The sequence below is a fragment of the Propithecus coquereli genome, unplaced genomic scaffold (genome assembly GCF_000956105.1).
Source record: "Propithecus coquereli isolate 6110/MARCELLA unplaced genomic scaffold, Pcoq_1.0 Scaffold358, whole genome shotgun sequence".
Lineage (NCBI taxonomy): Eukaryota > Metazoa > Chordata > Mammalia > Primates > Indriidae > Propithecus > Propithecus coquereli.
In genome coordinates, this window is record NW_012149263.1 from 18,355 (window position 1) to 31,692 (window position 13,338).

General features: G+C 65.1%; 1 protein-coding gene across 2 annotated transcripts in view; it reads right to left on the minus strand.

Moving 5' to 3' along the window:
- The window catches only part of LOC105816230 (xaa-Pro dipeptidase), a 108,573-nt gene that overhangs the window by 12,335 nt on the left and 82,900 nt on the right, over positions 1–13,338 (minus strand). For both annotated transcript variants that reach the window (XM_012651587.1, XM_012651586.1), the window contains exons 10-12: positions 12,018–12,086; positions 10,813–10,890; positions 1,064–1,212 (exon numbers count right to left, since the gene is read on the minus strand). In XM_012651587.1, the coding sequence (XP_012507041.1) occupies positions 1,064–1,212; positions 10,813–10,890; positions 12,018–12,086 (296 nt within the window). The remainder of the gene's footprint in view (positions 1–1,063; positions 1,213–10,812; positions 10,891–12,017; positions 12,087–13,338) is intronic.

Sequence of the window (13,338 nt, forward strand, 5' to 3'; positions counted from 1 at the left end):
GCCGTGGGGGCCAGGCCTGGGGGTAACAGGCACATGGCAGCCCCACCGGACCCTGCTCTGGCCCTGGAGAATCCCGGGACTGCAGGGCAGGCTGTTCCGGAGCCCTGGGGGGACGTGAAGCAAGGACGCAACAAGACCCCGTCTCTAAATTCTCCCCTCCAGGGAAAGGTGACAAGTCAGGGACCTCCTGTCACTGCAGGGCAGAAAGGGCCAAACACAGAGCTGGGGGTGCTGGATCCCACCCTCCCAGGGCTCCAGAGGGCCCCGGGCTCACTGGGCAGGGGAGTGGCTGCCTGGAACGGGGACAGTAGGAGGCTCCCAGGAGGAGCACCGGAGCTAGCCTTGCTGGGGGACACGGGTTCCCTCTCGAGGACCTCTGTCCACCTGCTGCATCTTGACCACCATGCGGTGGACGTCAAGAGGCTGTGCAGGCTGCCGGCGGGGGGATTACAGGGAGGGCACACCTGGGGGTGACGGGGAGGACACACGGGCCAAGGCTAGCTTCAGGGGGACAGAAGCCCCAGGCCCGGGCCTTGGCCCAACACGACCACCACGGCAGCAGCTGTGGCCGTAGCCGATGCTACCACGTGCCAGGGGCCTGCGGGTCCATGCAGCCTAACTCGGCCTTCGCAAGCACTGCCCCCACATACAGATGAGGAAACAGCCGCCCAGAGGAAGAGCTTCCCATCCAAGGTCACTAGCGCCGAACGGGGATTGAACCTGCTCCAATGTCTAACCAGGAGCCCTCCCTGGAGGGGACTCTGCTTCAGGACAAGGACACGCGACGTCCCAGGGGCCAGCAGGGGCGGGGATGTGCAGGTGGAAGCGGCCAGGTGGGATGTGGGGTGACCTTGGGCTGAGCTCCTTGCTGGCTCTGTCCCTGTCTGGTGGCCTAGGAGTGACCTTGGGGACCTGACACCATCTTATTGGCCCAGTAAGCGGCGGGTAGTTTGAAGTCACAGAGCGCAGGGCCTGTTTCCAGGGGCGCCTGCCATGTAGCAGCCCCTCACACGCCACGCCAGGTGCGTCCTTCCCCACAGGCCCCGCCTGCCCCGGCGCTCACCTGGCTTCATGGCGCCCATGACGGCCCGGCAGCTGCGCAGCACCGCCTCGTAGATGGCCTTCTGGTCTGCCGTGAACTTGCCGTTGGCGGGAAAGGAGCAAGTGATGTCGGAAGCGAAGCAGTAATACTCCCCACCCATGTCGAACAGGCTGCGGGGAGAGCAGGGCGTGGGTAGGGGCACTCGGACGCCCCGGCCCCCCATCCCCCTCCCACCTAGGACTCAAGGGAAGCTCGCTCGGCCCTGGGAAACCTAGAGCCATCGCGGGAGACCTCTGTCCCCAGCACAAGAGTGGGTGCAGCTCAGCCTGCACAGGGAGGCTCAGGGGAGGGGGGCTGCTCTGTGCAGATGACCCCTGACCTTTCTCCATAGGCCCGGCTGTGGGGACTCACTTGGAGAATCAGGCAGAGGCAGCGATGTCCCCAGGCCCCCCTCTCGCCACCTGGCCTTTGTCCAGGCCTCCCCACAGACCCCCCTAGGTCTGACTGCACCCAGCACGGGCTGGAGCAATGCCCATGGGAGGCAGAGGAGGCGGGAGCTGGGCGGGGGCCTCAGGACGGATGCCCTGCCCAGCAGAGAAGGGGGCCGAAGCCTCCCACCCCCTTCTCACGTCCCGGAGCACGTCCTGGGTGGAAACTCAGCCAGGGGTGGGGGGGACAGGGGGGCCCTGGCTGGAGGAAAGCAGCCGACACCATCCCTCCCGTGCTGGGGTGGGACGGACTTGCCCTGCCAGGCCTGAGGGGCGGGCAGGGGGGGATGCCAGAGGATGGCCCCGGCTTCAGCAGGGCCTTCCCGGGGCCAAGGGACATCCCTGCCCCCGTGCCACCAGGAGCCAGGATGGTGCTGCTGCCTGACTCCCCTCTCCCTGTCTCCTGGTGCCCTTGCGTCCCCAGGTGGCTGGCAGGGACCAGCAGGGCACAGACGGGGCGTGGAGAACAGGGGGCCCGAGTGGAGACAGGACAGTGGGGGCAGGTGGCAGGCCTGCCGAGTCAGGAGGGCGGTGCTGGGGCTGCCCCCCTGATACCGGAGAGGGGCCCTGGGGCAGCGGCGGGAAGCAGCCGGGCCAGACCTTGCTGTGCCGAGGGCCTCGGAGCCCCCTCTGGTCAGGGGCTGATAAGAAGGGCGCCCTGCTCACCCCGGGGTGGAACGAGATGGGACACGGGAAGGGCTCCCAGGCTGAAGCAGCCCCAACCAGGGGGTCGACCAGGCAGAGGAGCGTGGGGCCCGGCCAGAGGCGTGACGGTGCGCAGGAGCCCCGCCTTCCTGTACCGCCTCGGCACCTCGGGAGGCTGCCGGCAGCAGACACAGCCTGCCCAGCCCCTTCACGGAGTCACAGCGAAGTTGCGACGCCGATGGTGACAAAACTGGCTGAGGGACATCAATCCAGCCCAGGCCCGAGATCCCACTGCATGCTCAGGGCCAGGTGGCCACAGAGCCAGGTGGTGCCAGGGAGGTGCAAGCTGCCCTCTTGCACGGGCGGGAGCCCAGCTCTGCTCCATCCTCGACTCCTGTGAGGTCACCCTGCAGCCGCACAAACCCCGCCAATAGACGCCCCGGGGCACAGCCGTGGGCCACAAGGCCCCTCACCCAAACCCAAACTCCATAAAAACGGCCGCTCAGCAAACACTCCAGGAGCTGCCTGTGCGCCTGCCTTTGCGGCCCCTATCCCGTGGGACAGCAGGGGGCCGGGGGACCCTGGCCCTGTGTGAGCCTGGAGCTGGCCACGTGGCCTGACAGGCGGCACCTGCCACCTCCCAGACACAGACGCTGGGACAACCGGAATGTTCGGGATCCCCAGACGCTTTGCTGGAATCCAAAGTCCCCACCCGGGTGCTTTGTAGTCTCCTGCCTCTCCTGATTGCAAAACACCACGAACAGTGTCAACAGCGCACAAAGTGGCAGATGACCCTCGGGTGATTCTCGGGTTGGGGGAGAGCCCCAGCAGCATGACGGGACCGTCAGGTTGGGTCAAAGTCACAGACTCTGGCCCCCAGAGCAGGCGGAGGGGGAGGCTGGGCCTCTCTTGCGGGTGACCAGCCCGAGCCCAGTGTGCCCAGATGACCGGACAGCGACAGGCCCCGAGCCGGCTCCCTGTAGCGTCTGCCCCTGGGAGGCTCCAGATGCCAGGGGCCGTCTTGCCCACAGTTTACTCCTGCGCGGGGCACACTCCCCTCCGAGCTGGCCAGGAGGGCAGAGCGCACCTAAGCTGTGAACTGAAGGGAAACGGAGGCTCAGAACACTGGCCCAGCAAAGCCCTGAGTTGGGAGGAAGCGACTCAGAGCCCAGGGATGGGCTCTCTTGTCCTGGCTCCAGCACTCAGCCTTCAGGGCCTCAGTATTCCCACCAGTGAAATGGGGACACCACCATTGCTACAGGTCTGTGTCCCCCGGAGCTGCATGGGGACACGGCCCAGTCTCGCCCAGGACAGCAGAGCGCTTTCGACTGGGCTCCCCACAGTCAACGAAGGAAAATGGTTTGTGGTTTGTTGGTTGAAGACATCCAAGGATGGCCCGGGCAGGCAGGGCAGAGCCGGGAGCACGGGAGACACGGATTCCTGGGAGGTTCCAAATCAGAGGGCGACCTGCAGCGCCCCACCGGGCACAAAGCGTCATTGGACTGCGCTGATGTAAAAGAAAAGCAGAAATTGAACTATTTAAAAAAACCAGGAAGCCCACAAGAATACACCAAATTCTGGAATCATCTACGACGGTAAAAACAAGACTCTCCTCTCGTGCAATCCAGTCTCTTAATCAAGTTCTCCAAAGCCTCGTCAATAAAACAGAAAGAATGTGGGACGGTGGGTGCTTGGATGGCCTCAGCCAGCCTGGCTTTATCTTCCAGATTCTAGAAGACTCCAACTGTGTGTGTGTTAATCATCTGCTTTCTGGAGAAGGAAGTATACACCCAGCCAGCCAGCTCCATCCTGCCCAGCGGCGCTCGGGCACGGGGCTGAGGGCTATTTTGGGGCTCCTCTCAGTTCCCTATCTTTTTCTGCCTTTAAAAAAAACAAAAAACAAAAAACAACCCCCCCCCAGGGTTTGTGCACACATCGGTTATTCGGAGGCAAGCCAGGCTGGAGCGCAGGCCCCAAGTCGCCTCGCGTATAAATCACCTCCCTCCAACTCCGTGTCCGCGGCGTCCGTCCTCCGAACACAAACCGACAGCAGGGAATTCGGTCACACTTTGGCTCAGTTGAGAAAGCAGGATCTGTCTTTCCTGGCTGCCTGGGGACAGCCACCAGTGACTCTGCACGATAATCCGAGACATCTGGGGAGATGTCACACAGCTCCGAGCCCAACACTGGCGTCTCGCTCCCGCGTACGCACTTCTGGCTGGGACGGGAGGTTCTGTCTTCCGCTGGCTCCTCCCGGGGTGGCCTCAGGCCCGGGCTACCTGCCACCGCTGGCCCCCCCAGGCCCCCTCAACTCCCTGAGCCCCACTGCAGGGACTGGCCACGGCCCACAGCAGAAGCCTCCGAGATGGTCCAGCCAGTGACGGAGGCTTGGGAGCGGTTTTGGGGAAATGCTGCCATGTTCAAGTGAGGCCACTTTGTACTTGGTTCGTAGCTTCACTGTAAACTCCCGAGCACGTGCCGGCGCTCCTAGTGGCTTCTCACGCGGGACAGACGCTTCCCAGGTGTGCGTACTGAGACCCTGACACGCAGCGGCCGCCGCCTACCGTGTCCCAGGCCAGGGGAGGGGATTTCTGAGGGGCAGGAAGCTCTCACTTCCCTTCAGACCTCACCGTGAGACAGAAAGGAAGACGTTCAGGTCACTTTTCCGTCGGTCCGCCACGGCGGGCCTCCGTGGGCGGCCAAGCTCCAGGTGTGGCCAACAGGGCCAAAGGCCACCTATTCAGAGACCTAGAGGCTCCCCGGGGCCACAGGCTGACCCACCGAGTGGGGGTGCCTTCCTGGGACTCTGCCCCACCCAACTCAGCCGTGGGATAGCCACCGCCCGCCGGCCGGCCACCATAGCAGCAGCTTCCAGGCCCCCAGCCCCAGCCACCCCTGGTGCACACGGTGACAAAGTGGCTGTGGCTCTGGGTGTCTGGAGGGCACAGACGTCACCGTTTCGGATGAGGTGGCGAGGCAAGGCCCCCAGGAAGGGCCCTACAGGGTGCCTTGTGCGAGGGCTACCGCCACTAAAGCACGAGGGCAAGGGCCCCGCGTCAGGGCAGCGGCCTCGGCCGGGGAGGGAGGGAGCCAGGGTCACGCGCAAGCACACGCCGCGTTTCGCTTTTTTGGTGACCAGTGTCTCGTGATGTCTGTGAGCACCCGGCTGTCTGGGCTAGCGCCGCTCGAACTGTGGGTCATGACATCAGCTGAGTGGGACGCAGCCACCGAGCGTAAACACACGCGCGGGCGGAGAAGGCGTGGGAAGGGAGGCTGGTGACAGGGCCTGTCTACGCGCACGAGGACGGGGCGAGAGCTGGGCTGGAGCGTGAGGTGCTGCTGACCGTGACGGGAGGCGTGGACGGGTGGCTGGAGCTCCCGTGTCCCCTTCCCCTCCGTCCCCGCCAGGGCCTGTGCCCTCCTGAGACTGTTCTCTCACCCCAGGGGCATGTCCTTGAGACCACGAAGAGCTCAGGATGGGGCTGGCTGGTGACAGTCAAGCGTCCCCCTGAGGGAACAGCAAGGGGCCTGTGTGTGGGGGTATCTGGCTGGGCCCAGCAGCAGGGAGCAGCCCTGGGGGTGACGCTTGTAAAGGTCACCAAGACCTCCGGTACCAGGTAGAGTGGGGCTTGAGGGCACCCTCGCCCAGCCCCTGTGCCAGCTGGGGAACAGCCACCGGGCACAGACTCACCACCTCTGGGGGCCACAAGGCACAGACGCCGGACAGACCCAGCCGAGCGGCCAACAGGAACCAGCAAAGGCGGCTGCTGAGACCCCAGGTGACGGGGCACCTGCAGCCCGTGGGGGCAGGGCTGGTCCATCTGTGACAGACAGTGCGCAGAGGAGGCTCTGCCACCGCCCAGCTCAGCAGGCAGCGGGGGCTGCGGCGTGCGCCAGCTACACGGCGGCCACAGTTCAGGGTGTCCCGTGCCTCTGTGGGATGGAACCGTAGCCCTGTTTCTCTGGGCAGAGAGAAGTTGGCCTTGGCGACCATGAGCTGGCCCCGCCCCTGCTGCTCAGCCGGGTTTGGGACGGCGCAGGGAAGGAGGGGAAGAGGACGCTGGGGGCTGGGCTGGCCGCCCGCCTCCCACACCCAGGGCGACGAGACCCGCACCCGGCAGGGGCGAGGTCTGCCCCGCGGTCTTGGGACAACGCCGCCCTCTTCTGGCCAGTGCTGGAAGGACCAGCTCACCGCCCACCAGCCACCTCCTGCCTGCAGTGGGACATTCCCAGCCTGGGGCATCCTTGGGCCCAGGCTCTAGAAGGCTCTGAGAGGGGCCACAGGCACCCCCACCCCCGCCTGATCCAGAGGTGGGAGAGGTAGGAGGTGGCAGGTGAGGATGTCCCAGCCGCCTTCCGCTTCTGCCCCCTGGGGAGAGGAGGCAGGGCTGCTGCACGGCCGGCCTCAGGGAGTCCAGCACAGGGTGGGCCAGCTCTGCGTGCATCGACCGTGGACGATGGCGCTCCCTGGTGGCCCTCGGGGCCTCCACCCACGTTGGGGGTTCCGGCGTCCACAGCCTGGGCTGGCTATGGGACGATGGGGCAGTGCGCAGATGACCAGGGCAGGGGTGCTCACACTGGCCTGCTCAGGGCTGAATTTAGTGGGGAGGTGTCTCCTGGGGGCTCCTACTTAGGGTCTCCAATGACCTTAGACCCCAGCCTTTGCATGCACATGTTCACAGCGTTAATTAGCGAGCGTGCCACACTTTTGTAACCCTGTTCTGGAAAGTCTGCCTACTTGCCTTAAGAAGGAAGACGAACACAACTACGGGCTCCTCTGGAACAGGGACTTGGTGACCGGGTTCGAGAACCCCAGGGCACAGCAGGAAAGGGCTGAGAGCCAACAGCAAAGCCCCAAGAGGCTTCACGGCCACAGGCCCCAAATAGGCTTCGTGGCTCTGAACCAAGCCAGGCCGAGGGGTTTGAAGCCACACCACCGTGCATTGCTCACCCCGGGATCCGTGCGGGGCGGGTGGGGCAGGACCCGGCCCAGAGAAACGGGAAGGGCCCCCTGGAGCTGCTCTTCTCAGTTCCCGGCTGACAAGCTGGACCCGAAGCAAGAACCGATGCACAGGCCCTCGAGGCTCTGACCACGGCTGACGGTGGCCAGCGCCCGGATCCAGGGAAACTCCTGGTATTGCAGGGACAGAGGAGTGGGAGGGGGGCCTGGCCGACCTCAAGCCCCACCTGGCACATGTCACAGAGGACAGTTTTGGGGCTGAAAGTGGGACAGGAGGGCCATGCAACTCAAGAGCATCTGCGAACAGGCGAGGCTTGGCTCGAGCTCACCCGCAGCTCTCACCTGCAGCCTCTGCCATGGTACCCGCCGCTGGAAGGGGGGGTTGGGGCCCGCAGTGCGGGGGGATGGGGCCCTGGCCTGCCTGGCTCGGCGATGACGCTGCTGCTGTTCTCACCCGCCGAGGGCCCGTGCTGAGCTGGGTGCCACGCCCAGCGCCTCGCATGTATGAGCCCTGAATTCTCCCAGAGCTGGGTGCCGTGTCGCCCTCAACGATGGAAGAAAAATCGGAGGCTCCGAGGGGTGGCCACTTGCTACGGGGAGGGCGGCAGGAACTTAAACTGTGCTCATCGTGATGTGGCACAGCCACACTCAGGGTCCCCGTGTGTGTGCACGTGTGTGCATAGGCGTGCATGCGTGTGCATGCATATGTGCATGTATGTGTGTGTGTAGCAGGGTGGTGCCCACATCTGCGGAGAGAGGGACAGAAAGGGCTGGCCTACCCAGTACCCCCAGCTGCTCGGAACCAGCTCCGATGCTCCAAACCACCCGTTACTAAAAGCTAAAATATCTCTGGGGCATTTTTCCCCAAGGCCAAAGGACCGGGGCCCAGAGCGCAGCCCTGTAACCAGCACCTGGACGCACGCGCAGCCCTGGGAGGCGCTCGGCTTCAGGAAAAACTCTGCACTAGGCTCATATTTTAGTTTCATACCTTACGCTGAAGTATCGTGGCTTTTATGTTGGGATAACACGGTGATTTATTATTTACCGAAGGCGGTAAGCGCTCGGCAGATCAATTTCAATAAAACAATGGATTATAAATGCCGCCAGCAATCTGGCAGTAGCCGTAATCAACAAAACATGTTGTTCTAAATGCTGCATAATAAATTGACTATAATAAACTCATAATTATTCCACTGGCTACATTTCAAAGTTAGCACTGGAAAAATAAAAGCACCAATTTGGACTTGGCATTGACATCCGTGGGCTTCCTCCAGTCACTCCTGTCTCCACAGCTGCCACGGGGAGACGCAGGTGCCACGTGCGGCCCAGGAGGGCCGAGCCCTGCCAGGGTCCACCAGCAATGCAGGGGACCAGCCCCCAGCAGGGGAAGGGCCCTCCCTGCGGCAGGTGAGGAGGGCAGTGGAGAAGCAGCCACCTGCCCTGGGTGTGCTGAGCTCACGGAGGAGAAAGACTCACAGCCCCATGGCTCTGGCACAGGGCCCTCCAGCCGGCCAGGGCTTCCCGCCGGTGACCCGCTGGTGTGGCTGGGTCTCTGCTGCTGCCCTGGGACTGGGTGCCCGTGTCCTGTCCTCCTGGCTCAGCCAGGGCGGGCTGCAGGGTTAGAGCATTGAAAGGTTTCAGGAGCGGAGAGCTCCCGCCCTCCTGCTCTGGTCTCCAGCCGAGCCAAGTCTGTTTGCCAATCTCCTCCCCAAAGCCCTCTGGCTCCACACCTGGCCTGGGCCCCTCCTTGCGTCTCAGCTGCCCACACACCGGGGCGAGGCACCCCCTCGTGGGACCAGGGTAAGGGCGGGTGAGAATACCCAGAGGGGGGATCCTGTCAAGGCTGCTGCCCGCCCTGGGCCCCCAGGCCTCTCGGAGGGCAGCTGAGCCTCTCTGACCCGCCCAGCCTTGGGCCCAGCGAGTCCCAGCGAGTCCCAGCCACGGCTCGACTGAGCCCAATGCCCACTAGGCGTTGGCCCACGTGTGGGGCCCACTGCAGCCCATGGGCGAACCAGGTTCTGTGGGGTCAGCGCGGCAGGCAGGCTGGGGACATGGCCGCTGTGGCCCAGCCCGTGGTCAGGCGGGCGGTGGTGAGTGGCGATTCTACCGGCCTGACCCTATGACCACCTTGCGCGTCACCCTCTGCAGGCCATGACCTGCCAGCCAGGCCCCTGGGAAGAGGGAACAGCGGCTAACACATCCCCTCTGCTATGCGCATGCTGTCTCCACTCACAGGTGAGTAAACTGAGGCTTGGAGGGGCAGCAAGGAGCTTTCTTTCTTCCAGAGGCTGAGCTGGGCTCTGGCCTGAGCCAAAACATCCCTTGAGGCCACCAACCCCTGGTGGACAGAGAGACTGCGGCCTGTCACAGTGCCAGCGCGCCTGTGGGCACGGAGACCCCGGGACTGAGCAGGTTCCAGCAAACACTTGGCCCCGACAGCCCAGAACTCGGCGCCTGTGGGCAGCTGGCCGTCTGCGCAGGCCTGTGCACGTGCGCTCACGTCCCTCGGCGGCCGTGGGTGGGGGCTCCGGGGCGCACGCTCCCACACTCCCCGCTGCAGGGCCAGGTCCCGCCTGGGTGAGGCCCGGTCCAGGCCCGTGAGCACCCATTGCGGGGACTCCAGCCAGAGGCGCAAGTGCATTGGGGCGGCCGACAAGGAAGCCCGGAGTCCAGCCAAGTGGCACCACGGTGGCCTGAGAGGACACCGTGATGCTGCCTGGATTCAGGGCCCTAAGGGAGCCTTGTTCAGGGGCATCAACAACGGATGACAAGAACGGGGTGGGACACCCCCAACTGCTGGTCGATGACCAGGGCAAGATGTCTGAAGGCCAAGACAGAGCCTGGGGGGCTTGTGGCTGAGCCCCGGGGCCCCAGCACCTGGGCAGCTCCCGGCAGCCCTGTGCTGCCCGGGCTGGCCCGGCCAACGTCTGGGCAGGGGCAGAGAGGGCCGAGTGACTGTGGGCAGGGGACCAGGTCTGCAGGGGCTCACAGACCCCTCCCAAGCCCTGGAGCGGCCCAGCATGCTCTGCCCTACACATGGGGCTCTGCGAGCAGGACTGCACCTCCTCCAACAGGAGAGGAGGTTCCCAGAGGCGTGGAGACCCCAGGACCCGGCCACGTCTGCCTTCCTGCGGCCTCCGTGAGGGCTGCGGGCACAGTGAAGCGGCCCTATTGGTCAAACACCACCTCTGACCTGTCGAACGAACGGCGGCTGTGCCAAGGGGCCCTGTGGCCAAGGCTGGCAGGTTTCAGAGCATGGGAGGCTCCCTGGGGTCCTTCCTGCGCCAGACTGAGGGGCCCCGCCCTCCTGGAGCTGAGACACAGCTGTGACTGGTGTCCCTGAGTGGGGAGGACGCCGGGGCAGGGGCCGGGGGACAGCTGAGGCCCCCCCCAGAGCCCACCGTGCCTTGGCCCCACAGCAAACCGCGAGGGGCCCTGTCCTGCGCCCCGCAGTGCTTCCCGTCGGGGACAGGCTTTTGGCCCTGGAGAAGGCAGCGCGTGGGCCGGCAGCCTTGGCAGAGAAGTCTGGGCCAGGAGCAGGCCTGGGGGCCCTGCTGCGCTCAGCCCTCCCGGGACAGGCACCCAGACGGCCCTGGCCGACCCCGAGGTCCAGTCCAGCCCGGGCCCGCTGTCCACACACAGAGCCTCGCCGGGCAGCACGCGGCAGCCCCACTTACCACATGTCTCCGTCCTGGATTGTCCGGTCGTTGGGGGCCCCGGCGTGTCCGTAGTGCAGCACCGCCGAGTTCTCGCCGCTGCGAAGAGCGGAGGGTCCTGACAGCCCGCCCTCACGGCAGGGCCAGGGGACATGGTGGCCCAGACACCCCACAGCCACACGCCGGCGGCAATGCCACCTGCAGGGCTTTGGGTGAGAGTGCCGGCCTGGCTGGGGGTGTGGGCAGCACGCGCGAAGGACAGAGGTGGGCGTTGTGGCTGCCGGGCTGGGGAGGGGCCTGCGGAAGCCCCCTGCCTGGCGGCTGAGGCCGAGGGCTTGACGGGAGGAACCTGTCTGGCAGCTGCCCTGCCCCAGAGGGCTTCCCTGATGAGCCACCCCTTTAAGAAAAAAGGGACTTTTCAGTCTGTCCAAAGGGGAAAAAACTCCACCCGAGTGTAATATTTATGGCCCCACTCGGGAGTCTCTGGAATCATAAAAGCGGAAATAATGATTTTTCCCTCCATCCGCCAGGGAAGAACGTTTCCGAGGACCGAGATGTTCACATGTATTATTCATGTGCCCGGGACGCGCGACCAGCAGAGCTGCCGGCTCCTTCCCGGACGGGGCCAAGCCTGGGCCGAGAGTGGGGACTGGCTGGGCTGCGTCCAGGAGACTGGGGGCTGCCGCGGCCAGGACGGCAACACGTGCTCACGGCCACCAGCTGCCCCTGTGTCGTGGTCACTTTTACCCGTGTGTCTCCAAGCACACCCAGCCACGTGCAGAAGACACATGGAGACACACACACACACACACACACATACACACAGAGCTCCTACCCCTATTTCAATGTGCCATGTGAAGACACACCGATAGTGACACCCCCACCCACGCCACGCTGGTCTCCACACGGCCACACCGACGGCTGCACACACACCCATGCACGGACACACAACCGCTGCCTCCCGCGCCAATGCAGCCCCTTCCGCCCTCCGCCCCGCGGGGGACAGAAGGGAGGGGTGGCAGCAGCTCCTCTGCGGGGGCTGGTCGGGCTCCCTCCTCTGCCCAGCGCCAGGCTCCCAGGGCCTTGGGGGGAAGAGCACCTCCAAGCTTGCGTTGCCGGGCGCTGGTGCGGGCGTGGGAGCGAGCAAGTGTCTAGGCCGGGGGAAGGCGGAGGCCCCCCCTCGCTCAGTGCCCAGCCTCCCCGGCGGTCGTTCCGGCCCCGCTTACCTGCCGCAGATGCAGGTGTAGGAGCTGTGGCGCATGCCGCCCCGCGAGTAGCAGTAGTGCTCGAAGAGGCTGCAGAGGAGAGACGCGTCAGGCCGGGGTCAACAGGGCGCGCGCGCTCCCGTCCCCACGGACCCCGAGTGCAAATCCTCAGCCCAGGTCTTGCTCAGCTGCAGCTCCGAGCAGGTCCGAGCCCCGCAGCGTGCATCTGTGAGGCTGTAGCTGGAGCCCGGGCTCAGGCCCCAAAGGTCAGGGTGGAGTGAGGAGGAAGCTGCGGTCAAGGAGGGCCACCTGCCGCAGGAGCTCACCGGCTGCGCTGCCGTGGCACCTGCCTGTCTCCCAGGCTCATCGTGAGGACAGAAGAGCCGCTAGAGCCCTGGCTCTGGCAGGGGCCACGTGTGTTTTTGCAGGACTGGAGGAAGTGTCTCCTGTGACCCCGTGTCCCACGGCCACCACCCACCCCGCCTGGACAGGCTAGACGCACAGCCAGGGGAACCCAGACCCCCTCCAGCCCCCATGCTGTCCCGCGCTCGCCCGAAGGGGAGCAGGAGCTGCTGGGCAGGCAGGTGGCGGCAGGCCCCCAAGTTGTGGGCAGGCAGGGCAGGCTCCAGGGAGCGGGACGGGCCCTGCTTCTCCCCACCTGGGACAAGCAGCGAGGTCTGCAGGGAAAGACAGGACCCCGGCCCCCAGACTGCACCCAGAGCAGGGACAGGAGAGTGGGACGTCAGCAGGGCCCTGCAAACCCGGGAATGGGACGAGGTCAGAGGACAACCCAGTTTTGACAAAGCCCTGGCAGTAGGAACAAGCGCAATGTCTACTGTCTGAGGGTGCGGCAAGCCGTCTCCTCCATGCTGGGCCCAGGGGCTGCGGGGGCTGGTGGACCCGACCAGCCACCCCAACAGCGTCAGCAGCGCCTCCTGCTGCCCAGAGCTGCGGGCGGCTCGGACCCTGCCCCCCCCCCACCACAGGCCGGGGACCTGAGGGGCCTCATCTCTGCACCCAGCTTTGAATTCCCAAGGACCGAGCTGCTCCCAGCTCCTGCCCGGTCTTCCAGGAACAGCAGGTGCTCAGAGGTGAGGGGACAATACTGGGGAGTGGCCCTCACCCGCTCCCCGAGGCCCACCCGCCACCAGCCGTCCTCAGGACTCCAAAGGCTGCCCACGGGCACACCACATGGCAGCCCTGCCCTGCACGCTCCAGGCCTGTTGTAGAGAACGTCTGCACGGAGGAGTTAATCTTCCAGGCGCTGTAAACATGAATTACGTCCGATTGTTACGATTGGGTGTTAAGCAGTTGCCATGCAGGAGCGCTTCTGCTCCACTCG